General features: G+C 50.2%; 3 protein-coding genes across 6 annotated transcripts; 1 reads left to right on the top strand and 2 right to left on the bottom strand.

Annotated features, from left to right (window-relative positions):
- Positions 1–1,894: 1,894 nt before the first annotated feature.
- On the top strand, positions 1,895–6,117 carry TUBB (tubulin beta class I). Of its 2 annotated transcripts, none has more exons than XM_005553615.4 (4): positions 1,895–2,110; positions 4,071–4,179; positions 4,449–4,559; positions 4,878–6,117. In XM_005553615.4, exons 1-4 carry the CDS (start codon positions 2,054–2,056, stop codon positions 5,933–5,935), a joined length of 1,335 nt encoding a protein of 444 aa, XP_005553672.1. In that variant the 5' UTR covers positions 1,895–2,053; the 3' UTR covers positions 5,936–6,117. The 2 variants fall into 2 exon arrangements, with proteins under 2 accessions (XP_005553672.1, XP_005553671.4); XM_005553614.4 differs by lacking the exon at positions 1,895–2,110 and adding an exon at positions 3,128–3,241.
- A 3,128-nt stretch (positions 6,118–9,245) lies between these two features.
- FLOT1 (flotillin 1) lies at positions 9,246–21,024 on the bottom strand. 3 transcript variants are annotated; one of them, XM_005553612.5, is made up of 13 exons: positions 20,848–21,024; positions 20,469–20,525; positions 20,114–20,189; positions 19,935–20,025; positions 19,512–19,655; positions 19,007–19,126; positions 18,824–18,919; positions 18,486–18,638; positions 12,452–12,633; positions 12,236–12,281; positions 11,983–12,120; positions 11,577–11,741; positions 9,246–9,698 (listed from the first exon to the last, which is right to left on the bottom strand). In XM_005553612.5, the coding sequence occupies exons 2-13, from the start codon at positions 20,509–20,511 to the stop codon at positions 9,669–9,671; spliced, it is 1,284 nt and encodes a 427-aa protein (XP_005553669.1). In that variant the 5' UTR covers positions 20,512–20,525; positions 20,848–21,024; the 3' UTR covers positions 9,246–9,668. The 3 variants fall into 3 exon arrangements, with proteins under 3 accessions (XP_005553669.1, XP_073894688.1, XP_065400312.1); XM_074038587.1 differs by lacking the exon at positions 19,935–20,025; XM_065544240.2 differs by lacking the exons at positions 19,007–19,126; positions 19,512–19,655.
- Positions 21,025–21,508: 484 nt separating this feature from the next.
- IER3 (immediate early response 3) lies at positions 21,509–22,845 on the bottom strand. The gene is made up of 2 exons (XM_005553611.4): positions 22,607–22,845; positions 21,509–22,494 (listed from the first exon to the last, which is right to left on the bottom strand). The coding sequence occupies exons 1-2, from the start codon at positions 22,814–22,816 to the stop codon at positions 22,234–22,236; spliced, it is 471 nt and encodes a 156-aa protein (XP_005553668.2). The 5' UTR covers positions 22,817–22,845; the 3' UTR covers positions 21,509–22,233.
- Between the last annotated feature and the right edge of the window lie 4,777 nt (positions 22,846–27,622).

The following is a 27,622-nucleotide window of genomic DNA, read 5'->3' as shown; positions in this document are numbered from 1 at the left end:
TGATATTACAGGCATGCGCTACCACGACCGGCTAATTTTGTATTTTTAGTAGAGTCGGGGTTTCTCCATGTTGGTCAGGCTGGTCTAGAACTCCCAACCTCAGGTGATCCTCCCACCTGGGCTTCCCAATGTGCTGGGATTACAGGCGTGAGCCACCGCACCCGGCCCATTTTATTATCTCACAATAAGACATGAAGAAAATGGTAACTATAACACTTGCATAATTCATAAAGTCCTTTCTGTTGGTTATCTCAATTCTGTCCACAACAGTCAAATAAGCAGATTTTACAAACAAGGAGTTGAAGCCCTGCAAAGTAAAAGGATTTTCCTAGGATCCTACAGCTAATATAGAGACAAATTGAAACAAGTTATCTGATTGTGTATTTTGAGTTATTTCCACTCCCACAAAATGACTGTTTTCATTTCCCTAAAACATAGAGCATTATATTTTAAGTGGGAAGAGAGGGCTTACACAAGTTGATGTTCCCTTATTTAGAAGGCAACTTAGAAATACATTGATCTGCCCGCCGCGGTGGCTCACGCCTGTAATTCCAGCTCTTTGGGAGGCTAAGACGGGCGAATCACGAGGTCAGGGGATTGAGGCCATCCTGGCTAACATGGCGAAACCCTGTCTGTACCAAAAATACTATATATATATATATATATATATATATATATATATATATATATATATATATATCTGTGTGTAATCGAATGTGAATGAACAATGATGTTGACTCGATACTACATTTCTGAGTGGCCAGACTGCAACATCCTGGAGGACAGGGAACTAATTATTAATCATTTTGTAACCATAGTTCCTAATTTGGTGGATACATAGTAACTATCAAATAAGTGAATAAATCTCTGGGAAGAAGCTGGTGGACTCTGTCTTGAGCCCATCCAATTTTCCCCCATCAATTTCCCCTCTCTCCTTTTTCAATACTGGGTATCTTGCAGAGTTGCAATGGCGGCCACCTGGTCAGTGAAATAAGCGAATTGAAAAACCACTGACTTCATTAACATGTATAAAAAGGTAGGCTGAAAAAACTGAAAATCTATCAGGCATCTCATTCCATAGTTCCCTGTTTGACAAGAAGATCAAGGTGTCTTCAAAGTCTGCCCTAAGGCCCAGATCTCCTACGTGGATGGAGACTTCTAGTTTCACAAATCCCCGATGTCGGTTTCTCTAAACTATTTTATTCTTTGAACATACTCTCCAGACAACATCTCTATCCTGAAAAGCCCTTGCTGCAATTTTGTTTCTCTTTCAAAACAATGACTCGAAAATTTCCAAGGAAATAGCAAGAGGGCGATTCCCTTCTTGAAGTATTTGAGAGAGCAGAAGCTTACTTAAGTTCATGACTTGGGTCACCAAAGGCCAGAGGTAGCAGAGCACGGTGCCACACTCCTCCCCATTTTTCGCTGAGCTAAGCAATTCTGTCTTCCCTAGAGGTACTGCAGCTGGGAGCTTTTAGGGCGTACCTCACCACCCAACTTCTGGAACCCCAGACTTCTCAATCCCTGCATCCCCGGGAACTGCTCACTTTTTGTACAAAAACCTCAGGCACAGAGGAAAGGAATCTTGCGCAAGGTCGTTTTTCATTTACAAAACAAAAACCCAACAAAAACCAAACCGGTACCCACCCATTCGTCACTTCATTTTGCACCGTGAACAACAATAGGGGACTACAACTCCCAAAGAGGACTGCGCTCGTCCACTGGCTCAGAGGCCAATGGACGCCTGGTACATGACCGGCATCGACTAATCAGGGCCAGGCTCGATGAGGCTTTGTCTCCCGACCGCGCGCGGGGCCGATTCTCCCGCCTCCCAGCCCCGGCGCACGCGCGCCCCGCCCAGCCTGCCTTCCCTCCGCGCCCTCCCCTCTCCTTTCTCCCTCTCAGAACCTTCCTGCCGCCGCGTTCGCACCTCGCTGCTCCAGCGTCTGGGGCGCGTTCCAACCTTCCAGCCTGCGACCTGCAGAGAAAAAAAATTACTTATTTTCTTGCCCCATACATTCCTTGAGGCGAGCAAAAAAAATTAATTTTAACCATGAGGGAAATCGTGCACATCCAGGCCGGTCAGTGTGGCAACCAGATCGGTGCCAAGGTAAGAATTTTACACCTCTTTTATTTCTTTTTAGAAGGAAAAATCCAGGTAAGTTATGAAAAAATGGTTGTGGGGCATTTGCACTCTCCATTCTTAATCAAGCTTTGCCCCTCCCAAGTTTGTTACATTTATATATATAATAACTAGCATTTGCTTTTGGAAAACTGGGAATCATTTTTCTTGGCAGGCACATTTTGGAGAAACTAGTAAAAGGGCTCTTCGGGTTTCGGGGGCGGGAAGACCAAGGACATATGTTACTTAAAAGGGCTTCTAACGGTCCAAGAACCGGGCAGGGAGAGAGATGCGGAAACAGTCGGAGACAAAGCGGGGCGAGGTTTTGCCCATGTGCATCCCGCCCAGCCCCCCCTGCGGGGTTCTTAGGGCCAAACGGGAGCGGGAAGGGGTGAGGCTGTCGGGCGGCTGCAGAGAGCTCCAGTGCAAAGGTCGGGGGGCGATGCGCCAGGGTGGGCTGCGCTGGGCGCTACCATTCACAAAAGATCAGGGACCCCAGGGCGCCCGCGACCCCGGAGGGCCGGTCCTGTAGTTGTTCCGGGGTGGAAGGAGAATAAGAACGGGATTAATTTTTCTTGCTTTCATGGCACCTAAGCGAGACCTCTTTAGGGCGTGAACTGATATGTCGAGAAAATGGGGGTGTGTGGTTTTCTTTAACGAGTCCTTCAGGACTTAATGGGAGAGAAAGAATGCTTTAAATCAAGGGGGAGAAATCTAGCAAAGGAATAAAATTCCGAGGCCAAGGGTTTTTTTTTTTTTGCGCGCGGTTACAGTGTAGCGGGGGAGGGGCGGGAGGAAGTGCGGGTGCTACGTTGTAGCAGAAGGGCGGGGCCCTGCGGGGCGGGGCCAGGGCGCCGCTGGCGCGCGGGGACAATGCGGCGTTGCCCGCCGGGAGGGGCGCGCTACCCTGGGCCCCGCCCCTCGCGCGGAATTCTTGCCCCTGGCCCCGCCCACGTGCGAAGTCTTTTGTCGGCGGCTCGACCTGCGCGTGCGCCGCAGTCACGTGGAGGGTGGGGGGTGGTCGACTGCGGCAGCAGCTCTTCTAGTGCCCCGAGCCTTTTGTGCGCCGCGCGGTGGGGCGGTGCCCAGCTCGGGGGAAGAACAGCGGCGCTTATCCAAGTATGGTCGACCTCCATCCGCCCACCGAGCACTTGGGACCCGCTGCACATAATCCCGAGCCGGGAAAGCTGTGGCTTTCCCGGGGGAGCGAGTGTCTAGGGGAAGGGTGTGGCAGGCACACGGGATGCCAGGCCCTAGAACAACGGCCTGAGCGCGTGTGGGATTAAAATGGGAGATGTGGGGCTGAGGCGGGCTAATTGGGATCGCTCCCGCTCAGGGGTTTGAGACCATCCTGGGCAACAAAGCGAGACCCCTCCCCCCGGCCACATCTCTTCAAAAAAAAAAAAAAAAAATTAACTGGGTGTGGTGGCGCGCGTCTGTGGTCCCAGCTATTCGAGAGGCTGAGATGGGAGGATCGGTTGAGCCTGGGAGTTTCAGGCTGTAGTGATCCGTGATTGCACCACTGCACTGCAGGCTGGGCAACAGAGGAAGACCCTGTCTTAAAAATTAAAAGAAGCTGGGCGCGGTGGCTCACGCCTGTAATCCCAGCACTTTAGGAGGCCGAGGTGGGCGGATCAAGAGATCTAGACCATCCTGGTCAACATGGTGAAACCCGTCTCTACTAAAAATACAAAAAATTAGCTGGGCGTGGTGGCGCGCGCCTGTAGTCCCAGCTACTCCGGAGGCTGAGGCAGGAGAATCGCTTGAACCCGGGAAGCAGAGGTTGCAGTGAGCCGAGATAGCGCCATTGCACTCCAGCCTGGCGACAGAGCGAGACTCCGTCTCAAAAAAAAAAAGAAAAAAGTTAAGAAAAAGATGAAATAAAATGGTAGTTGGGGACGTAGTTGACTGGGACTTGACTTGTGGTCTCGTTGCTCCTGCCCGGCAGTTCTGGGAGGTGATCAGTGATGAACATGGCATCGACCCCACCGGCACCTACCACGGGGACAGCGACCTGCAGCTGGACCGCATCTCCGTGTACTACAATGAAGCCACAGGTAAGGGCAAGAGCCCGGGCAGCTCAGGTTCCCCTTCCCTGTCTCCCACTTCTCTGGGGTCTCTTTCCATTCCTGGCACGCCTTATCCCCTTTCGGTGAATCTATCATTTTCTCCCTTTTGTGAACCACCGTCGGGGCCAAAGACGTCTGCTGCCACCTGGTGGCAGGACCTGGAACAAGTCTTGGGTCCCTGCTGTCTTCCATTCCCAGTGTATCTATAAACCTTTCCCTCTGCCAGATCTCACAGCTCTTAACTTTATTCTTTATAGGTGGCAAATATGTTCCTCGTGCCATCCTGGTGGATCTAGAACCTGGGACCATGGACTCTGTTCGCTCAGGTCCTTTTGGCCAGATCTTTAGACCAGACAACTTTGTATTTGGTAAGTTATACAGATGATATTAGCAGATGATATACTATCGTGTTCAACTTATTTGGGTGCAAGGACACAGCAAAAGTTAGGAGATGATTGTTGTACTGGAGTGCTAAGAACTGTATTCTGAAATCTAATGGAGGGTAGAGGTAGGGTAGAGGTAGTGCCTGCTGTTGCTGGTACATTATGGGGCAGTGGGGGGAGAATACATCACAGTGAAGGAGAAAGAAGATACATCCAAGGGAATTATTTCTAAAGTTGAAAGATGGAAACATCATGTATCTTCCATACCCTGTTAATTGAGCTTTTCTCCTGACTGCATTCCAGGTCAGTCTGGGGCAGGTAACAACTGGGCCAAAGGCCACTACACAGAGGGGGCCGAGCTGGTTGATTCTGTCCTGGATGTGGTACGGAAGGAGGCAGAGAGCTGTGACTGCCTGCAGGGCTTCCAGCTGACCCACTCACTGGGTGGAGGCACAGGCTCTGGAATGGGCACTCTCCTTATCAGCAAGATCCGAGAAGAGTACCCTGATCGCATCATGAACACCTTCAGTGTGGTTCCTTCACCCAAAGTATCTGACACCGTGGTCGAGCCCTACAATGCCACCCTCTCCGTCCATCAGTTGGTAGAGAACACTGATGAGACCTATTGCATTGACAACGAGGCCCTCTATGATATCTGCTTCCGTACTCTGAAGCTGACCACACCAACCTACGGGGATCTGAACCACCTCGTCTCAGCCACCATGAGCGGTGTCACCACCTGCCTCCGCTTCCCTGGCCAGCTCAATGCTGACCTCCGCAAATTGGCAGTCAACATGGTCCCCTTCCCACGCCTCCATTTCTTTATGCCTGGCTTTGCCCCTCTCACCAGCCGTGGAAGCCAGCAATATCGAGCTCTTACAGTGCCAGAACTCACCCAGCAGGTCTTCGATGCCAAGAACATGATGGCTGCCTGTGACCCCCGCCACGGCCGATACCTCACCGTGGCTGCTGTCTTCCGTGGTCGGATGTCCATGAAGGAGGTCGATGAGCAGATGCTTAACGTGCAGAACAAAAACAGCAGCTACTTTGTGGAATGGATCCCCAACAACGTCAAGACAGCTGTCTGTGACATCCCACCTCGTGGCCTCAAGATGGCAGTCACCTTCATCGGCAACAGCACGGCCATCCAGGAGCTCTTCAAGCGCATCTCGGAGCAGTTCACTGCCATGTTCCGCCGGAAGGCCTTCCTCCACTGGTACACAGGCGAGGGCATGGACGAGATGGAGTTCACTGAGGCTGAGAGCAACATGAACGACCTCGTCTCTGAGTATCAGCAGTACCAGGATGCCACCGCAGAAGAGGAGGAGGATTTCGGTGAGGAGGCCGAAGAGGAGGCCTAAGGCAGAGCCCCCATCACCTCAGGCTTCTCAGTTCCCTTAGCCGTCTTACTCAACTGCCCCTTTCCTCTCCCTCAGAATTTGTGTTTGCTGCCTCTATCTTGTTTTTTGTTTTTTCTTCTGGGGGGGGGTCTAGAACAGTGCCTAGCACATAGTAGGCACTCAATAAATACTTGTTTGTTGAATGTCTCCTCTCTCTTTCCACTCTGGGAAACCTAGGTTTCTGCCATTCTGGTGACCCTGTATTTCCTTCTGGTGCCCATTCCTTCCATCTGTCCAGTTAATATTTCCCTCTTAAAAATCTCCAAGACGCTGGGTCTCATCCAGATCCCATTTAGAACCAACCAGGTGCTGAAAACCCATGTAGATAATGGCCACCATCCTAAGCCCAAAGTAGAAAGTGGTAGAAGGTAGTGGGTAGAAGTCACTATATAAGGGAGGGGATGGGATTTTCCATTCTAAGTTTTGGAGAGGGAAATCCAGGCTATTAAAGTCACTAATTTCCAAGTATGTCCATTTACCATCTCAGCTTCAAGGGAGGTGTCAGCAGTATTATCTCCACTTTCAATCTCCCTCCAAGCTCTACTCTTTGGAGGGGTCTGACCCACTCTGTCAAGTGGAATCCTTCCCTTTCCAACTCTACCTCCCTCATTCGAACTCCTTTCCCCTGATCAGAGAAAGGCATCAAGGGGGAGGGGGCGGGGGCAGGGCCGGGGGGAAAGAGACCAGCCTTGGTCCCTAAGCCTCCAGAAACGTCCTCTGAATCCCCATCTTTTCTTATCCCCCAAAAAGAACAAGCATCCCTGACTGGAATGGTGTATACTGCCACATCAGTGTTTGAGTCAATCCCCAGAGGAGAGGGGAACCCTCCATCTTTTTTTGCAACATCTCATTTCTTCATTTTGCTGTTGCTTCCCCCCACACACACTTAGTTTTTTGTTCTTTCCTACATTTGAGATTTCTATTTTGTGTTGAACTTGCTGCTTTTTTTCATATTGAAAAGATGACATCGCCCCAAGAGCCAAAAATAAATGGGAATTGAAAAAAGCTACGAGATGTGTGCTTATTTAGGGAAACACTGCTGATGGAGGCCTGGGGCCTGAGTTCAGGTGCACTGCTCTCCTTAAATTGACACTTCACAATATTAAGTTCCTGTCCCATCTATGGGTTCTGCATCCATGGATTCAACCAACTGGATATTGGGAAAATAGTTGTACTGGACATATATAGACTTCTCATTATTCCCTAAACAATAATAGTATAAACTATTTACATAATATTTGCATTAGATTAGGTATTACAAGTAATATAGAGATGATTTAAAGTACACAGGTTATATGCAAATACTACATTTTATATGAGGGACTTGGGCGTCTGCCGATTTGATATTTCAGGGAGGTACTGGTAAGGACACTACTGAATAGACCCTCACATCATTATCTCTGGTACCCAAACTGTTCTCAGCACCAGTCAGTCTTTTTAATGGAGTCTGACAGCTCACTGCAGCCTTGATGTCCTGGGCTCGGGCAATCCTCATTCTCCCAAGCAGCGGGACTGTAGGTATGAGCCAGGTGAGCCAATGCACCAGGTCCACCAATGAGTCTTAACTGGGGAAGGCATAGGCTTAGATACAGGATCCAGGGCTGGAAAATGGAAGCTGAGAAGAATGACAAGTCATGCGTAACTGGTTTCCAGACCAGCATCCACATCCTCTGGAAACTTGCAGAAATAAATGGAAGTTTTTTGTCCCACCCAGATGTACTGAACCAGAAATGGTTGAACTGGCCTTGGCCACTCAGCCCAGGATTCCTTTGGGTTATGTGTACCCACGGCCGTTTCTTGTGATCCTATAGGCTTAGTCAACCTGTGACACCAAGATAACTAGTGAAGCCCTGGTATGGTGGCTCCCACCTGTAATCCCAGCACTGGGGGGCCGAGGCAGGAGAATGGCTTGAGCCCAGGAGTTCCGCACCAGCCTGGGCAACAGTGAACCATCTAACCAAAAAAAAAAAAAAAAAAAAAGCTGGGCATGGTGGCGCATGTGTGTAGTCCCAGCTACCGGGGTAGGGGGTGGTGGTTGTTGGCCAGGGTGGGGGTTGGGTGGGAGGGCGAGGCTGCAATGAGCCCTGACCGTACCCCTGCACCCCAGCCTGGGTGACAGCAAGACCTTGTCTTTTTTTTTTTTGAGATGGAGTCTTGCCTTGTTGCCTGGGGGGAGCGCATTGGCGCGATCTTGGCTCACTAAACTTTTGCCTCCGGGGTTCCAGGAATTCTCCTGCCTCAGCTTCCCAAGTAGCTGGGATTACAGGCGCCCGCCATCACGCCAGGCTAATTTTTGTATTTTTAGTAGAGATGGGGTTTCACCACGTTGGCCAGGGCTGGTCAAACTCCTGACTTCAAGTGATCCACCCGTCTCAGCCTCCTAAAGTGCTGGGATTACAAGCATGAGCCACTGTGCCAGGCCCAAAGTGCTCGGATTACAAGTATGAGCCACCACGCCCGGCCCAAGACCTGTGTTTAAAAAAAAAAATCGGGAATACTACCTTACAGTCCCATTCTAAAACAATCTGTACCATCTGCTACCTCATACCTCATAGTTTTAAGTTCTCAATGCAAGTCTCAAAGCTACCCTGAAAACAATAATTCCTTTTGCCATATTTTCAGGAATTCTGGGAACTAATACTATTCTCAACAGTCCTTCTATTTTAGCATGCTTTTCTGACTATAATACACTGTTGGGAAAAATTAACTCTAAAACTCTTGACAGTATATAAGTAACTTGCTTTTCTCCCATTCTAGAAAGCCTATTTTATGCAAAGGAGGAAGCTACATTCTAGCGTTCATTTTCTTTCTAATAGAGCCAGAATCTTGCTTTGTCACCCAGGCTGGAGTGCAGTGGTACGATCACGGCTCACTACAGCCTCAGACTCCTGAGCTCAAGTGATCCTCCCACCTCAGCCTCCCAAGTAGCTAGGACTACAGGCAAGAGTCACCACACCTGACTCTAGCATTCATTTTTTTTTTTTTTCAAACAGTCTCACTCTGTTGCTTAGGTTAGAGTGCAGTGGTGTGATCTTGGTTCACTGCAACCTCCACTTCCCAGGTTCAAGTGGTTCTCCTGTCTCAGTCTCCCAAGTAGCTGGGACTACAGGCACGTGCCACCCTACCTGGCTAATTTTTGTATTTTTGGTAGAGACAAGGTTTCGCCATGTTGGCCAGGCTGGTCTCAAACTCCTGACCTCAGATGATCTGTCTGCCTTGGGCTCCCAAAGTCCTGGGATTACAGATGTGAGCCACCATGCCGGGCCAAGCATTCATTTCCAGTTGCTTCTGTTTTATTAATTGTTGATAAGTATCAGTACTTACTTATAGCAATTTATTTGGGTAGCAAAGTTGAAAACCTCCAGCACATCCTTCAGTCTTGGTCAGCAAAGTATTCTAGACAACAGGCTCCAACAGTCTGATTTAATTAGGAATTAAATAAGTTGAGATGGGGTGGAGTGGGATCATCAGAAGGCTGACATGGGACCACTGGAGTTGGCAATCATAGCAGTGTGAGGTTGGCAAGGGGAGCAACCCCCTTCAAGACAAGGCACAAACTATTTGGCAAGGAGAGATGAGGGGTGGGACCTCACTGTCAATGGACATGCTCAGGGAGGCCAGTGGATTACATGCAACAGGAGGATCATTCAGGCAACTTCAGCTATGAGGCTGGGCATCTGTGAGGGCTGAAGGCTCAAGCTGTTCGCAAAGGCTTGTGATTCACCTGGCAAAAAGACAACAGCAGGTGACACTTGGGAACATTTGGGAGGTTGAGGCCCCTGCTCTCCTGGGCCCCCATTTAGATGAATGGGCTATAGGGAGAACACACACGGCCAGGAGTCTTCTTTCTGGTGCCTTACCTCATCCTGTTTCCCTAAACAAAGACATCAGGATCCACATACAATAAATCACTCAAGAGAAGAGAAGGGGCAGAGCCTTGTTTGCACTCTCCTTAGCTATGAATATTCCACTGCAGGCCTCCAGGAGGCTCCAAGGAACCCAGTTTGAAGGTCATCGGTATGATCCAGGGCTTTTATTTACATATGCTTTTTTTTTTTTGAGATGGAATCTCAGTCTGTTACCCAGGCTGGAGTGCAGTGGTGCAATCTTGGCTTACTGCAACCTCCGCCTCCTGAGTTCAAGTGATTCTCTTTCCTCAGCCTCCCGAGTAGCTGGGATTACAGGTATGCGCCACCATACCCGGCTAATTTTTGTATTTTTGATAGAGATGGGGTTTCACCATGTTGGCCAGGCTGATCTCAAACTTCTGACCTCAGCTGATCCATCCACCTTGGCCTCCCAAGGTTATGGGATTATAAGCATGAGCCACAGCGCCCAGTCCAAATATGCATTTCTTTCTCTCTCTCTTTTTTTTTTTTGAGATGGAGTCTCGCTCTGTCACCCAGGCTGGAGTGCAGTGGCGCAATCTTGGCTCACTGCAAGCTCTGCCTCCCAGGTTCTCACCATTCTCCTGCCTCAGCCTCCCCAGCGGCTGGGACTATAGGCGCACAACGCCATGCCTGGCTGTTTTGTATTTTTAGTACAGACAGGGTTTCACCATGTTAGCCAGGATGGTCTCCATCTCCTGACCTCATGATCCGCCTGCCTCAGCCTCCCAAAGTGCTGGGATTACAGGCGTGAGCCACCGTGCCTGGCTTCTTTTTTTCTTTTTTGAGATAGAGTCTTGCTCTGTTACCCAGGCTGGAGTGCAGTGGTGCAATCTCAGCTCACTGCAACCTCCGCCTCCTGGGTTCCAGCAATTCTCCTGCCTCAGCCTCCCGAGTAGCTGGGATTACAGGCAGACACCACCAAGCCTGGCAAATTTTTTTTTTTGCATTTTTCGTAAAGATGGGGTTTCATTCGCCATGTTGGCCAGGCTGGTCTCGAACTCCTGACCTCAGGTGATCTGCCTACCTCGGCCTCCCAAAGTGCTGGGATTACAGGCATGAGCCACTGCACCCGGCACCATTTCTTTACCATACACATAATGCTTACTATACACCAGGCACTATTCTAAACACTGCAAATATTTGCTCGAGCCCCTCAACAATTCAACAGGGTAGTTTCTAATTATTAACCCAATTTTAAGGTGAGCAAACAGGTATAGAGAGGTTGATTACTTGTCCAAGATCACAGCTAGCAGGCATTGTAGCTAGGATTAACAAAACAGTGGTTCCAGAGCCTGTTTGCTGACCTCGACCATGATCTACAGGTGAATTAACTGGGGAACCAAGAAAAGCAGTGATATGCCCTGGAATTAATTAACTGTCAATAGGCTGCAACTAGTTCCCTATACTAGTGGGGTGACCACAAGCACAGGTTGCAGAGACAGTTGACCTAGATTTCACTCCAGCTGCACCAGCAGAATGAGTAGGAACATGCTGGAAGTTCAGTTTCTTGACTTTGTAAAACCCTATATACCCTAAGGGTATATAAAACAACTCATTTATGTAGAAGCTTAGCACCGTGTCTGGCACACAGAAAGTGATTAATAAACATCAGTGACTCCCAGGCCTGGATGCTGGCGAAATGCTACACCTGCTGCGTTATACAACACAGGAACCTAGCAATTCTGCTCCTCAGCTCCAACCTGAGACCTCACCTGGGAGATGCTGACGCCTGTGAGTCTTTCCACACTCTCTGGCAGGCGGGTTAGAATGTCCAGTACTTCCCCAGTCACTTTGGCTGCCCCCATGGTCCCACTGCCGCTGGACACCAGTGTGATCTTATTGGCCGAAGTCAAGGGACCACTGATCTCCTCTGCCACCTGGCAGGAGAGAGATGCCCACTCAGTGCCCATGATCTGACCACACTCCTCATAAAACAACTTACCCTGGGTTTTAAGGTCCTCGTTCCATTGGTCATCCTTCCTTACTTTGGCCACTAATAATTCCCACCCCTAATTTAGGGTCCCCCTAGCCTGGTTCTCCCTAAGCCCCTCATTTCACCCCACCCCTTAGTCCCTGGTTCTATTTCCTCTTTTCTTGGTGCCCACACAACCTCCAGACCTGGGGCAGCTTCTCTAGCAGCATGTCCAGCTGAGCAGCCTCTTGGTACAGCTGGAAGGCTTCTGCCTTCTTGGCCATCTGCTCAGCCTCGGCTCTGGCTCGGGCCCCTATGGCAAAGGCCTCAGCTTCCCCACGCATCTGAGGGTTAAGGATGCTTGTGAGATTGACGGAAATCATTAAGAACAAGAAATCCCAGCTCAAGCAGCAACCCCCACCCTCTCCACAAGCCAGCAGGAGCTGCATCTTAACTCACCCGCACCGACTCAGCTTCTGCCTCCGCCTGCATAATTAGTTGGGACCTGTGGACAGAAGGAAAGTGGAGGGTGCAGCCCAGGGACTCAGTGTTGCAAAGGCAGAGGTTCCTGAAACCTAAAATCCATAGCAGTCCAGGTGGTGAAGGCTTCAGCCCTCCATCTTGGGGTGCCTAGGTGGCAAGTGGGCTAGGAAGGGTCAGGAAGGGGACATTTACTTCTCTGCCTCGGCTAGGCGCTCCAGCTTGTAGCGCTCAGCTTCTGCTGGCTTCCGCACACGGGCCTCCAGCTCTTTCTCCCGCCGGGCGATCTCCTGCTCCTGCACTGCCACCTGCTGGGCCCGCTCCACCACCTGCACCTGCACCCGCTGCTCCTCAATCTGCTGCTTAGTCTTGGCCACCTGGGTAGGAGGGGCGCTCTGAGTCAGAAGTGAAGAGGAAGTGCCCCGGAACCAGAGCTCCAGAGTGGGATATAAAAATAGGAGCTGGTGGCCGGGCGCGGTGGCTCACGCCTGTAATCCTAACACTTTGGGAGGCCAAGGAGGGTGGATTGCCTGAGTTCAGGAGCTCAAGACCAGCCTGGTCAACATGGTGAAACCCTGTCTCTACTAAAATACAAAAAATTAGCCAGGTGTGGTGGCACACACCTGTAGTCCCAGCTACCTGGGAGGCTGAGGCAGGAGAGTTGCTTGAACCTAGGAGGTGAAGGTTGCAGTGAGCCGGGATTACGCCACTGCACTTCACCCCGGGCAACAGAGTAAGACTCCATCTCCAGCCCGGCGCGGTGGCTCACGCCTGTAATCCCAGCACTTTGGGAGGCCGAGGCGGGCAGATCACGAGGTCAGGAGATCGAGATCACAGTGAAACCCCGTCTCTACTAAAAATACAAAAAATAGCCGGGCGCGGTGGTGGGCGCCTGTAGTCCCAGCTACTCGGGAGGCTGAGCCAGGAGAATGGCGTGAACTCGGGAGGTGGAGCTTGCAGTGAGCCGAGATCGCGCCACTGCACTCCAGCCTGGGCGGCAGAACTAGACTCAAAATAAATAAATAAATAAATAAAAAAAGACTCCATCTCCCAAAAAAAAAAAAAATAGGAGCAGGTACATGAAGGTAGGTCCCCTCCTGCTTGGCCAGCCCAGTGGAGTCCAGTGTTCCTCTGATGAGCTCCTGTTTAATCTATTTTTCCCACCTGTGCCCCCTTCTAGAGTATAAATACCTGGAGGGCACTGAGCACATGGTGGCCTTCTGTTATCTCCAGTCTTGCTCAAATCCCCCCACTGTTGCTAGAATAACCTTAGTGCTAGCCTAGGCTACTGCAATGGCTGACTTATTTTTTGTGGGGGTGGGGACACGTGATCTTTTTTGTCTTTTGCATATGGTGCAGATTTAACAGAAAAAAAAAGTAAACCACGAGAAAGCTTCTTCCTACATTCTCCAAACCACGTGGGTCCCTTTCCCAGAAGTAGCCACCCAGACCAGCTTCTTGTGTATCCTTCCAGGGATACTCTGAACATCTACAAGAATGTGTGTATTCATAGAATTCCTCTTATTTAAGCAGATTTATTTATTTTCTTTTTTTTTTTCTTTTAGGTAGAGTTTCGCTCTATTGCCCAGGCTGGAGTGCAGCGGCGTGATCTTGGCTCAGTGCAACCTCCACCTCCCAGGTTCAAGCTATTCTTTTGCCTCAGCCTCCCAAGCAGCTGGGACTACAGATATGCTACCACGTCTGGCTAATTTTTGTATTTTTTTTTAGTAGAGGCAGGGTTTCACCATGTTGGCTAGGCTGATCTTGAACTCCTGATCTCAAGTGATCCATCCACCTCAGTTTCTCAAAATGCTGGGATTTTGGGAGGCTGAGGTGGGAAGGATCCTTTGAGCCCAGGAATTTGAGAACAGCCTAGGCAACATGGTGAAATTCCATCTCTACAAAACATACAAAAATTAGCCAGGTGTGGTGGCATATGCTTGTAGACCCAGCTACTCGGGAAGCTGAGGTGGGAGTATCGCTTGAGCCTCGTAGTTGAAGCTATAGTGAGCTGAGATTGTACCGCTGCGCTCTATCTAGCCTGGTGGACAGAGTAAGACTCAGTCTCAAAGAGGAGGAGAGGAGAGAAGAGAGAAGAGAAGGAAAGAGAGGAAGAAAGACTAGTCAAGTGCAGTAGTGAGAAGTAGGTAAAGAGCAGAACAAGGAGTTCAATCTGTAACTGACTGAACAATCAATTGAGATAACTCACTACCTTTGGACCAGCCTCTGTCTTTATCTTAAAAAAAATCATTTTGGCTTTAGTGAGGTTTTAGGAGAGAGTAAAATTAGCTACATTCGTTTAATCCATCATCTCTGAAAAAGAGCCCAACTCATCTCTTACTTCCTTTTTTTTTTTTTTTTTTGAGACAGAGTCTTGCTCTGTCACCCAGGCTGGAGTGCAGTGGTGTTATCTCGGCTCACTGCAAGCTCCGTCTCCCGGATTTATGCCATTCTCTTGCCTCAGCCTCCCGAGTAGCTGGGACTACAGGCGCCCGCCACCACACCTGGCTAATTTTTTGTATTTTTAGTAGAGATGGGGTTTCACCGTGTTAGCCAGGATGGTCTCGATCTCCTGACCTCGTGATCTGCCCGCCTCGGCCTCCCAAAGTGTTGGGATTACAGGCGTGAGCCATCGCGCCTGGCCTTGCTTCCTCTCTTCATACAGTCCATTCTCCACAAGGCAACCAGACTGATCCCTATACAAATATAAATAAGACCATGGCACCTTTCTGATTGAGGTTTTCCAATAGCTTTCCACTGTGCTTTCAATTCTCTTCTATGTCTCCATCATGACCACACAAACCCTTTGTGATCTGGCCGTCAGCCTTTCCTCCTCATTCACAGCACACCAGCCTCCTCAGATCAGAAACCTCCTTTCTGTCTCCACCTCATGGCCTTTGCACTTACTGGTCCTCCTGCCTAGCCACTAGCCCTATCTATCTATCTACCTTAGACAGAGTCTCGATCGATTTATCTATCTATCTTAGAAGGAGTCTCGCTTGTCACCCAGGCTGGAGTGCAGTGGCGCGATCTCACTCCCACCTTCTGGGTTCAAGTGATTCTCATGCCTCAGCCTCCCGAGTGTCTGGAATTACAAGCTCACACCACCACACCCGGCTACTATTTTTTGTATTTTTGGTAGAGATAGGGTTTTACCATGTTGGCCAGGCTGGTCTCAAACTCCTGGCCTCAAGTGATCTTCCTGTGTCGGCCTCTCCAAGTATTGGGATTACAGGCATGAACCACCGCGCCCAGCCACATATGACTACTTAAAAAGTACAGGCTAGAATGTTCTTGGCCCAGAACTCTGTTCCTTCTTATCTACAGGTCTGATCTCAAACACCACTTCCTCATAGAAACTTTCTTTTTTTTTCTTTTTTTTTTTGAGACGGAGTCTCACTCTGTAGCCCAGGCTGGAGTGCAGTGGTCGGATCTCAGCTCACTGCAAGCTCCGCCTCCCGGGTTTACGGCATTCTCCTGCCTCAGCCTCCCGAGTAGCTGGGACTATAGGCGCCCGCCATCTTGCCTGGCTAGTTTTTTTGTATTTTTTAGTAGAGACGGGGTTTCACCGTGTTAGCCAGGATGGTCTTGATCTCCTGACCTCGTGATCCGCCCGTCTCGGCCTCCCAAAGTGCCGGGATTACAGGCTTGAGCCACCGCGCCTGGCCTTTAGAAACTTTCTCTGACCACCCACTAACCTAATAACTCCCCTCCCACAGTTTTTCACATCACCCTGTTTATTTCCTTCACAGCACGTAAACAAGAATTATAGCCTGGGAAGGTCATTTACTTGCTTACTAGCTGTTTCCTGTGTCATAATGTAAGCTGCATAAGGGCAGGAATCTTTTCTGTCTCATTCATATTTACAGCCTCACCTCCAAAATGATGTCTGGCACACAGGAGGCACTTAACAGATATTTGTTGAATAAATCCTTTCCTGAACACCTAGCACAGTGCCTGGTGCATAAGAAGAAACTGATAAAAGTTGAAAAGAGCCCAACCAGCCCAATCCCTTAATCTGCAGACAAGTAAGGTCATGTTTAGAAGGTTAAGAACCTTATCCATAGCTTTACTGCAAGCTAGCAGTTTCCATTATGGTAATCCTTTTCAAACTCAAACTCCAATGTGCATACAAATCACCTAGGAATTCACCTCAAGATTTTGTTAAAATGCAGGTTCTGATTCAGTTGATGAGGGCCAGGGCCTGCAATTTTGTATTTCTAACAAGCTTCGCAATGATGCTGTAGCTGCTGCTAGGTAGAACACAGTTTGAGTTGCCAAGCTCTATGCCATGCTCAACCTGTCAAGTCACCCAGGAATTTAACATAATAACAAAAGATGTTTTGTACCTTCATAATGCTTTCAGCCTGTACCAACTCTTGGCAAAAACAAAATGCATAACATTGCTATCCTTTGGGTAAAGGTCTCAAAGTACAGTTGACTTTCATTATTCTTGGTAGTTCTGTTCTATGAAGTAGTCATGAATGCTGAATTAGTTAGTACCTAATTTGTTCCTAGAAGAAATACAGGGCTAGGTTTCTGTGAGCCTCTGGTCACAACATTTTCATCAACTGATCAATATAAAGCCTTGCTTTATATGTGTTTCTGTTTAAAGACACCTTATGTAAACTATATTATTGATTCATTAACACTGAACTCACAGCTAACAGCACTACAACTCCTGCATGAACGAAGCTTACCTAACACATGTATTTCTTCCATAAGGCACATCATAGCCTGCTTGCACTAAAGGACACCAGACAGCACTCCAGTACTGATGCTTGGGGGCCATTTTAAAGAGCGAAATCACCAAGAAAAAGCACAAAAACGCAAAAAACATGGCAGTAAATATACTGCGAAAATAACATGGCTTATGATATGAGAGCTGAAACAAGGCGGCAGAGCATCTCCTTGCTGAACCTCACCTGGGCACTGCACATCAGGTGGCTCAGCTATCTCACCACTCTGTGCGTGTCTGCAAATGATTCTGAAAGTGCAGCGACTTTACTGGTAACCTTTTGAGGTTACCAACACATTTTAGTGAATAGGCAAATTCTCAGATACAAATAATGAAGAATGAAGATCAACTATATCTCCTGGCAATATCAAGGGCTGCCCATATCTCACTTTGCAGGATTCAATGTCCAAGTCCATGTTTTCCTTCTTCATACCCTTTTTTGATTAACCAGGGCTGCTGTTAGCCCACAGCATGCTTCTGTGCAAATTAGAAATTCCTCTGTGTAGATGCAGACCCATGTCAGCACTGCTTGATTAGAGGGGCATGGGCCGGATCTGAGCTCGGATCCATTTTCTCAGTCAGATACCCTTGCACAGACACAGTCTGCTCCAAACATATGACCAGCTTTATTGATCATATCCCTTCTTGAATTTTTTTTTTTTTTTTTTTTTTTTGAGATGGAGTCTCACTCTGTCACCAGGCTGGAGTGCAATGGCATGGTCTTAGCTCACTGCAACCTCCGTCTCCTGGGTTCAAGCAATTCTCCGGCCTCAGCCTCCCAAGCAGCTGGGACTACAGGTACGTGCCACCACACCTGGCTAATTTTTGTATTTTTAGTAGAAACGGGGTTTCACTATGTTGGCCAGGTTGGTGTCGAACTCTTGACCTTGTGATCCACCTTCCTTGGCCTCCCAAAGTGCTGGGATTACAGGCATGAGCCACCGCTCCTGGTCTTTTTTTTCTTTTCTCTTTTTTTTTTTTTTTTTTTTTTGAGACAGGATCTCGCTGTCACCCAGGCTGGAGTGCAGTGGTGTGATCTTGACTCACTGCAACCTGCACATCCTGGCTCAAGCGATCCTCCTGCCTCAAGCAATCCTCCTGCCTCATCCCCCAAGTAGCTGTGACTACAGGCCCAAGCCGCCATGCCTGACTGATGTTTGTATTTTTTGTAGAGACAGGGTTTCACCATGTTGCCTAGGCTGGCCTTGAACTCCTGAGGTCAAGCAATCAGCCTGCCTTGGCCTCCCAAAGTGCTGGGATTACAGGCACGAGTCACCACACCCAGCTGGCCTTTTCTTTAAAGCTTTTCAGCTGTAACATCTGAGTCTTTTAAATCTCTCCTCATATAGGGGAGCTGGTCCACTGATGGAGAGCCAGAATAAGATCAGAGTTAGAATATGAGAAGTGGTGGTTCCTGAGACGGACAGCCTGAGAGGAATGGGAAAGGGGCAGAGAGCAGCCTGGCCATCTGCCCAGTGCAGTGGCTCTGACCTGAAGCTGATAGGCCAGGTCAGCCTGTGCTCGGCGGGTGTTGACCTCGATGTCATAGGCGGCCTTCTTCAGCTCGTAATCTCTCTGTGCCTTGGCCATCTCGATCTCACTCAGGTACTGAGCGGACACCTTTTCCTGCTTGGCTTTGGCTTCCTGTCCAAGCAGAGATCAGGTAGGAAATGTCAGGGCAGTGGGAGAAAGGCCACAGTGAGAGCCTGCTTCCCACCAAGGTTCTCTGTCTGCCTCAAGTATTTTCCCTGCTAACCCAGCACCCCTGCTTCTTCTCAGTTGTGCCACTTCTATCCCCTTTCCCACTAAGCAACCCCCATCTCTCTCACCCGGATCCCAGCATCTCTCTTGGCCTCTGCTTCTCCAATCCGTGCATCTTTTTGGACTTGAGCTGTTCGAGCCTTTCCCAAAGAGTGCAAATAGTCCTGTGGGAGAGATGTAGAAATTAGTCCCTTGGACGGCTTAAGAGATGGGAGCAAGGAAGTGGGGAAGGATCAATTGCCCAGTTTTACCTGGTCATCGTGAATGTCCTTCAGAGTGTAGCTAACCACACTGATGCCCATGTTGACCAGGTCTGAGGAGGCCACTTTGAAAACCTGCTCTGAGAATTTCTGCCTGTCCTTATAGATCTCCTGTGATAACAGGATGGTGGGGAGAGGGGATGTAAGATTTCTTTTTTTTTTGGCTCACTGCAACCTCTACCTCCTGGGTTCAAGCGATTCTCCTGCCTCAGCCTCCCAAGTAGCTGGGATTACAGGCACCCACCACCATGCCCAGCTAATTTTTGTATTTTTAGTAGAGATGGGGTTTCACCAGGTTGGCTAGGCTGGTCTTGAACTCCTGACCTCAAGTGATCCACCCGCCTTGGTGTCCCAAAGTGCTGGGATTACAGGCATGAAGCACCCTGCCCGGCCGGGATGTAAGCTCTTAGATCCACTGTCTCTCACAGACTAGTGTGGTCCTTGGGTCCCCCTCATTTTGGCATCATTCCAGATGGTTCCCTGCCCCCAGGCCAACCTCCACAGTCATGTGGGCCATTATGGCCCTCTGGTGGCCCTCTAACGTCTCCAGGGCAATGTGGGCAATCTCAGCCTCCGTCTTCCCCAGGAACATCTGACAGGCGGCCGCCAGCATCTCCTTGTTCTGCCCCTGGATTTTTACCTGTAGCCAGAGTAGGGGTAGGAAAGGTGTGGTGGGGGCCTCATGAAGTCAGAGAAGAAGCAGAGAGAAGGGAGAGCCCTCAAAGAAATGCTTCTTCCATTTCAGGGAAAGAAAGGAGGAGGCGGCAAGTGCCTTGAGGGTGCCTGGAAAAGATGAGACTAGCAGAGGAACTTCTCTGCAGGCAAGGATCGAGAAGGCTGTGGCCAGAAGATGTCTTAATGTCCGGGTGAGAGGGTGATGGGGAAGTAGACTTTGGGGAAAAGGCTCTGAAAGCCTCACCTGGGCAATGCCAGTGACTGAGATGGGGACCCCATGGCGAGTGTAAACCTTTTCACTCTTGACATTGAGGGTCAGTGTGTTGAGAGAGATCCTAGGGGAAAAAGAAGGGACAGACAGTAAGAAAAGGAGGAAAAAGAGAAAATGGGAGGTTCCCCTTCCCTGGTTCCCTTCTTGCCTACCTCTGGATCTGCTGGATGCAGGGCAGGACAAAGACTCGTCCTCCAGCCACCATGACTGGGGGGCTTCGGCAGAACCCTGCAAAGTGAGGAGCAGTGAGGAACTGTGGCAGAGCTTGAATGTGGAAGACTGAGGAACTGGCGGGGGCTAGGGGACAGCAACCCACAGGAGAGAATCTGGGAGCTGGAGGGGAAGCAATCTGGGCCTTGGAATGGTGGGAATCAAACTGGGCAGTTCGTGGTCATCAAGGGGCAGAAGTCTGGGGCTGGGAAGCTGGTAGGGAGAGGGAGAAGGGGCAGAGGCCAGACTCACAGGGGTTCTGGGGTCACTGGCTGGGAAGGGTACAACAGTACTTACCGGAGACCACCATGGCCTCATTTGGGCCACAGGTGAAAAACATGGTTCAGGCTGGAGCTGGAGGAGAGGGAGGGAAAGCCATTGCGGATGGGGAAGGGGCGCTGTGGCGTCCACAGGGCCCATCCTTTCCTTTTCCCGTCAGGCCCTCTCAGTCTGCATCCGCCACAGCCTGTCCCTTCCGCACCCATGGGTCCGCTAAAGCTTTTCCCTGCAAAATCCTGAAGATCCCCAGCGACCTCTTCCCCGCCTGCGTACGGTCCCTCCCTTCCCCTCGCCGCTCCCTTTGATAAAGGTCCCCTGCGCCCAGAGGCCTGAAGATCTTTCCCCTCCCTCCCTGCTTCTCGGCAGCCCCAGGCTCCATCTCCCCTCCCCCACTCACCTTCCTGGACACCGGCGGCGGCCCGGCTGGGGTCTAGGGAAGGGCGGGGGCGCGCAGGGACCTGCAAGCCGAGCAGGGGCCGGTAGCGGACCAGCCTTCCTGGGTCCGCTCCCGCGTTCCCCACCCGGCCGCACCCTGTTGCTGCTGCAGCCGCGACCCCGCCCCCCGCAGCAAACTAAGCACCCCCACCTCGCCCCGCCTCGGCCCTGTGAGCTTGGCCCGCCCCTTTCCCGGCAGGCCCCGCTCGAGTCCGCAGCCCGCCCACCCGTTGGCTCCCGGGCCCAGCCGGGCTGCCTGGTTAGCCCAGGGGCGGCCACATCCCTGCCGCCCCAATCACCGCCCTTCTTGAGCCGGGCGACACAGCTCCACGCTCCGCCCCCGGGCGCGGGACTTGACCTCCGCGGCCCGGCACCCTGGCGTAAGGGTGATTGCCACATCTCGGATTCGCCGCGGGGCAACTACCTGGGAAAACCGCAGACTGGGCAATGAAAGACTGCATCGGGCAACCGGATGCTGGGTTCTGTTGACTCCAGGAAAAGGAGCTCCCGGGCCCAGGGAAGTGCGCGGGCTGGGGACTGGGCCACGGCGCCTCCCGCCGTTCCTTGCCATCTGAAGGCGGGGAGGAGTGGGGAGTCGGCGCTTGCAAAGATACACTCAAGACTGCAGACAGTAAATCAAGTTTATTTGTGTTCACAGAACATACTGGGCAATCTCGACAGTCGCCCCGTGACAGCCCACCAACCCCCAACCCTCTACCCCGCAGCCTCTCCCTAAAGGCGACTTCAAGAAGATCAAAGGATCTCACGGATCTCATTCCCAATGGTCCGCCGAAGTCTCACACAGTAGACAGACGGAGCTGAGATGCTGGAGGATGCAGTGTCACCTCCTAAACTTACGACCCACCACCAGGCTTCATCCCAGCCGGAACGTCCTCCCCCACCCGGGTCCTCCCCACTTCTTCTCCTACTCTGCCGCAGTTCCAGGTGTCCTGCCTCCACCAGTCCCACAAAGCTCAATAAATACCAAGAGACCTGCATTTACAGCAGGGGGAACATCTCACACCCTTGCATAAGTTAAAATAAATATTACGTACACCCCTTCATCACCTAGGAGGACGTACATAAATACATATAAATATTAATTAGGAGCAATAAGAAATAAATTAACGACGCTCTAATTCCCACCGGGCTTAGCCCCAGCTTGGCTGTGCCTCGGTCTATGTGCGCCTCAGTCCCGCCTCAAGCACTGGGTGTCGTCTCCGCTGTAGTGTTCTGAGTTCAAGTTGCCTCGGAAGTCCCAGTTTGGGATACGCTCTCGCGCACCAGGTACGCCTGGTGTTTCTTTGTGGTTTTTCGGATTCTTTTTGGGGAGTGCGGGGAGTCAAAGTCAGAAGGCGGCTGGGTGTTGCTGGAGGAAAGTGCTGAGGTCCAAAGCGTAGTCCGAGGGCTCCGAAGTCAGATTAAAGGGCTCGAGGACCGGGGGCACAGGGGTGGGCGCCTGGGATGCGGTGCTGGGGGCGTCCTCCGGAGGCAGGGGCGCTGGCACACCCTCTTCAGCTATCAGGATCTGGCAGAAGACGATGGTGAGCAGCAGAAAGAGAAGCCTTTTGGCTGGGTTCGGTTCCTCGACTGGCAGCTGGCGCCGGACCTAAGGGGTGACAAAAAAGGAGACAGGTCATGTCGAGGCCTCTGGAGTCGAGTCATTCCCCAGTGACTCCAGGGCAGCACACCCCGCGAATGCCCACTTCGGCGATACTCACCACTCGAGGGTAGAGAACCCTGCGGCTGCGCTTTCGGTGCCCGCGAGAGGTGCTGGGGCGCCCGGCGGGGACCAATGCGGGCTCCGGGAGAGGGTCGAAGGTGAAGATCTCAGGACCGGAGCCCCGCCGGGGTCCCGGGTTGGTGGAGGGGGCCGGGGTCGGGGCCTGCAGGATGGTCATGGTCGGGTGGCAGCTGCGAGAGTGACACATGGTGCCCTGAGCGGAGTGTAAGGCCAAGTGCAGGCCGGCTGCAGGCAGAGTTAATTTATGGGCTCCTGGAAATTGGGCGGGTCCTTCTAACTCCTCCTCCCGCAGCTGGGGAGCGGTTGGCAGCAGCGGTCTGGAAATTCCAACGATTAAACAAAGGGAGTGGGTGGAGACTTGGCGTGCGCAATCCTAGGCGCCCAACTGTACGTTGAGTGTGTGAGTCGCGAGTGGGGGTGGGTGAGATCCCGGGCTGTAGGCACATGTCGGGGCATGTGGCATCTGGAGAGGGGTTCGCGACAGCCTAGGAGATGGTTTAGCCACAGGATCCCTCACAGGCCCCAGCACTAGGGACCCAAGAGGGCTTTTTTTTTTTTTTTTTTGGAGACGGGGTCGCGTTCTGTCGCCAGGCTGGAATGCAGAGGCGCGATCTCGGCTCACTGCAATCTCTGACTCCCTGGTTCAAGCGATTTTCCTGCCTCAGCCTCCCCAGTAGCTGGGAATACAGGCATGCACCACCATGCCCAGCTAATTTTTGTATTTTTAGTGGAGACGGGGTTTCACCATGTTGGCCCGGATGGTCTGGATCTCCTGACCTCGTAATCTGCCTCGCTCCCTCCGTCCTTCTTCTAGTAGTCTCAAGTTGCTATTGTTGCCATCTTTATGTCCATGAGTTCCCAATGTTTGGTTCCCACTTATAAGTGAGGATGTGTGGTATTTGGTTTGCCCGCCTTGGCCTCCCAAAGTGCTGGGATTACAGTCGTGAGCCGCCGCGCCCTGCCAATAGGGCTTTTTATTGGAGATCAGGCCGTCCTGCTACAACACTGACCCAGTTACATGTGCACATTCATGTACTTGTAGGTATCCTTAGAAAATACACTCCCCAAGAAGGAAATCGTTACAGAAATAGTCAAGATTAAGAGAGAAATGAACACAGTAGCACACACAGACACAAACCTGCCTGCCTGAGCACATATGAAGACACACACCGCATACCCATAAAAAAGAATGAAATTATGTCCTTTGCAGCAACATGGATGCAGCTGGAGACCATTATCCTAAGCGGATTAACTCAGGAACAGAAAATCAAATACCACACATTCTCACTTTAAGTGGGAAACATTGAGAACTCATGGACATAAAGATGGCAACAATAGCAACTTGAGACTACTAGAAGAAGGACGGAGGGAGCAAGGCAAAAGTTGAAAAATTATTGGGTACTATGCTCAGTACCTGGGTACTATGCTCAGTACCCCAAACCTCAGCATCATGCAGTATACTTAGGTAACAAACCTGCACATATACCCCAAAATCTCAAATAAAAGTTGGGGGAGAAAAAAGGACAGAAAGATTAAAAAAGTAATATACAATGGTGGGGCATGGTGGCTCTCGCCTGTAATCCTAGCATTTGGGGAGGCTGAGGTGGGAGGATCACTTGAGCTCAGGAGCCTCGGCAACATAGTGAGACCTTGTCACTATAAAATAATAACAACACACAATTAAATATTATTCAGCCATAAAAAAGAATGAAATCCTGGAAAAAAGGAAAACACATACCACATGCACATACCAACACACGTACACAGCAAAGGTGCAAAGACTGTATAGGGGCAGTTCAGCAAAACTACTCTCTTAGGAGTGTGCAGAAATATTCAAATAAAGGCTAGTGCAGAGGGCCACAAATACAAAGGCAATAGGTTAGTAGCCATCTAGATTTGCCCCTTGCTGTGAGTCAAACAACCAAATTTATGGGAAGAACATTCTAAATCGTGAGACATACAAATGTTACAGTAATGGTAATTACTCAACTTAAAGTAGATTCACATTTCCATAACTTCCTTACAGACAGCTGCTCATGGACACAGAATTTAACTTTTTATTTATTTATTTATTTTTGAGATAGGGTTTGGCTTTGTTGCCCAGGTTAGAGTGCAGTGGCATGATCTCGGCTGACTGAAACCTCTGCCTCTCGGGCTCAAGCTATCCTCCTACCTCAGCCTCCTGATTATATATATATATAATTTTTTGTAGAGCCAGGGTTTTGCCATGTTGCCCAGGCTGGTCTTGAACTCCTGAGCTCAACCAATCTGCCTGCCTCGGCCTCCCAAAGTGCTGGGAGCCACCGCGCAGAATTTAACATCTTTTGAGCATTCACCTATTTCAGGTGCCCTCTGTTGAGGGTACTGCTGTTGAGAATCCTGAGGCTAGTTTCAGTATAAGTGCTGTGTCATGCAGCTCCCCGAGGAAAGCCAGATAAAACTGATACTCCAGCTGTGAGGGCCTTACCCTCCATCATGAAGAGGGAAACATGGCCAGGAGAGCTCTCTATCTCTCTGTCTCTCTGTTGGTCTCTCTCTCTCTCTCTTTTTTTTTGTTACATTGAGTTTCTGCCTGAAGGAAAGGCAAGCTTTTTTGAAGATCCTAAGAAAGGCCGGGCGTGGTGGCTCACACCTGTAATCCCAACACTTTGGGAGGCCAAGGCGAGTGGATCATTTGAAGTCAGGAGTTCGAGACCAGCCCGGTCAACATAGTGAAACCCTGTCTCTACTAAGAATACAAAAATTAGCCAAGCATGGTGGCGCATGTATGTAATCCCAGCTACTCGGAGGCTGAGGCAGGAGAATCGCTTGAACTCAGGAGGCAGAGGATGCAGTGAGCTGAGATCATGCCACTGCACTCCAGCCTGGATGACAGGGTGAGACCCTGTCTCAAAAAACAACAAACAAACAAACAAACAAAAACTAAGAAAACTGAAGACTAAGTGTTAAGGGGGACCCAAAAGAGCTAGTGTTCACATCTGTCCAATCAATCAGGGAAGGCTTCATGGAAGAGTGGCACTGGTGGTGATCTTGAACAGTGGGTGAGATATGACAAATTCAGATGTGGAGGATGACTGTAAGAATGGAATTAGCAAAGACTTTGAGCTGGAAAAGTACAGGATGTGTTTGGGGAATCACAAGAAAAACAATCTCAGAGTAAGTTTCCTGTAAGGGAGTAGTGGGATGTAATAATGGCTGGAAAGGAGTGGAATTGGGCAGAGTGGGGAGAGCAGAGCTGCTAGGTCTGGAGCCTGGGTTTCACTCTAGACTGTAGAGCTTGTGGGTTGCTGGATGAGATAAAGGGAAGAAAATTCAAGCAGGTAACTGATTGGGATGAGGAGTGATGCTCTGGATGGGGAGAGACTAAGGCAGGAGACAGGAGGCTATCGGAGGGGCTCAGGTAGATGGTAACAAGAGCCTGAGAAGGTGGCTCTAAGAGACGTTCCTAGCATAAGATAATCAGAATTGGGCAATGAGGTGGATATCATTAGGGGAAGGGAGCATGGGGGAGGGAGGGTTGCCGACAGCAAGAGGATGAAAAGATCTGAGATTACTCCAGAGATTTGAAATACATCTGGCTCAGATCTTTCCACCATCATTTTAAGCCTGGTGCACAAAGTGAATACACATATGATGTCTTCCATTGGAGGCTGTGTCATACACGTCTTTGTGTCCTCCAGAGAACCCAGCATGGTATCTTGTAGGCAGCAGTTGCTCAATAATCTTGTTAAACACCAGGTGAAATGTACAACTGTAGGTGTGCATATAGTATCCCCACCTTGGCTGGGTCACACCAAGCTTCTGAGATGTGGTTACACTCCTCCAAACCACTCATACAAATGTACAACGTCTTTAGAAAAGCTGGGACAATTCTTACACAGACACCAAACAGCAAACACTTTTCCCATTTAGGAAACACTTACACGGATTTTTCAATCAAGAACATGTAGGAACACAAATAAGAGGACAGGCCACAACCGGCTAGAAATAGATACACTACTGCTGTGTGTACAATTCCTGGGCCTACAAGTCACTTTATTTTATACTCGCTACTCTTATCTAAATACACAAGATCCCTTCCACATTACACACTTCTTCCTGGCCTGCATAAAACACACCTCCTCTGTAAACAAAGGCGCATTGCTTTCCCATGCCTGCCTTCACACCTGCCATCATTCTTACATTTACACCCAAGCACAGGGAGCCCACCCCCACCCCCAACATCCTTATTCCAAGGCAACTCGGAACTCGCACGCTACACAATGACCAACATAAACCCATGACTACTTACACATGTGTACAGACCCTCACACTCACGCAGACATAAATTGGGAGTAGGGAGAGCTAGTGATGATGGAAGAAAACGAGTGGGTGGGAGAGAGAACACAGCACCAAAGTTTACGAATGCATTACTTGTTTATGATGGAAAATTTCTCTAGGGCATTAGGCAGAGGAGGGGAAATGAAGGGGATGCCAGGATCTTGTTTTGCCACTACCTCCCACATCTGGAATCTGGGCCTGCAGTTGGTCTAGTTATCCTCACTGTCCTCCTGGCACAGAGAGACCTTTCTTTGCGGCAACACCAGAACGGGACAAAGAGAAGACCTGAGAACTCGGACTGCTCACCATTCCCAACCAATCCCATTCCCATTCCTGCTACCCTCAGAGCCCCAGGGCTCTGCTCCTGCCCCTTCCTGCCACACAGGAAGCTAGGGAAAGGTTGGGGGTGAATCATTAAGCCAATAAGGGGGTGGGGGAGTGCAGGCTGGGGAATGAGTTAAGGACAGAAAGTGCCGGGGGCTGAGACGAGCAAACTGAACTGGCTCCCACTGCCCTGATCCTGGAGAAGCAGGCCCTTAGCCTCTTCCATTTCCAGCTCTCCTCCTCATTTCCTTCCCATCTTCCCCTAGATCACCATGTTCCTTCATTTCCCTCGTTTGACCTTTACCTTGATCCATCACCACTGCTAACCTCCTTCTCAGCCCCTTGTTTT

This window comes from Macaca fascicularis, chromosome 4, assembly GCF_037993035.2.
Source record: "Macaca fascicularis isolate 582-1 chromosome 4, T2T-MFA8v1.1".
Classification (NCBI taxonomy): Eukaryota; Metazoa; Chordata; class Mammalia; order Primates; family Cercopithecidae; genus Macaca; species Macaca fascicularis.
Note: the sequence above shows the minus strand (reverse complement) of the source record. Positions and strands in the feature narration are given on the sequence as shown.

What these genes read in the sequence shown, in the direction of transcription:
- TUBB (XM_005553615.4), top strand. Translation starts at nt 2,054, where the DNA reads ATGAGGGAAATCGTGCACATCCAGGCCGGTCAGTGTGGCAACCAGATC. An exon ending in GCAACCAGATCGGTGCCAAG is followed by an intron (nt 2,111 to 4,070) that starts GTAAGAATTTTA and finishes CCTGCCCGGCAG; the next exon opens with TTCTGGGAGGTGATCAGTGA. An exon ending in ACCAGACAACTTTGTATTTG is followed by an intron (nt 4,560 to 4,877) that starts GTAAGTTATACA and finishes ACTGCATTCCAG; the next exon opens with GTCAGTCTGGGGCAGGTAAC.
- FLOT1 (XM_005553612.5), bottom strand. Translation starts at nt 20,511, where the DNA reads ATGTTTTTCACCTGTGGCCCAAATGAGGCCATGGTGGTCTCCG. An exon ending in ACCTGGCCTATCAGCTTCAG is followed by an intron (nt 12,634 to 18,485) that starts GTCAGAGCCACT and finishes CCTCCTACCCAG; the next exon opens with GTGGCCAAGACTAAGCAGCA. An exon ending in CAGAAGCTGAGTCGGTGCGG is followed by an intron (nt 12,121 to 12,235) that starts GTGAGTTAAGAT and finishes CTTAACCCTCAG; the next exon opens with ATGCGTGGGGAAGCTGAGGC.
- IER3 (XM_005553611.4), bottom strand. Translation starts at nt 22,816, where the DNA reads ATGTGTCACTCTCGCAGCTGCCACCCGACCATGACCATCCTGCAGGCC. An exon ending in GGGTTCTCTACCCTCGAGTG is followed by an intron (nt 22,495 to 22,606) that starts GTGAGTATCGCC and finishes GTCACCCCTTAG; the next exon opens with GTCCGGCGCCAGCTGCCAGT.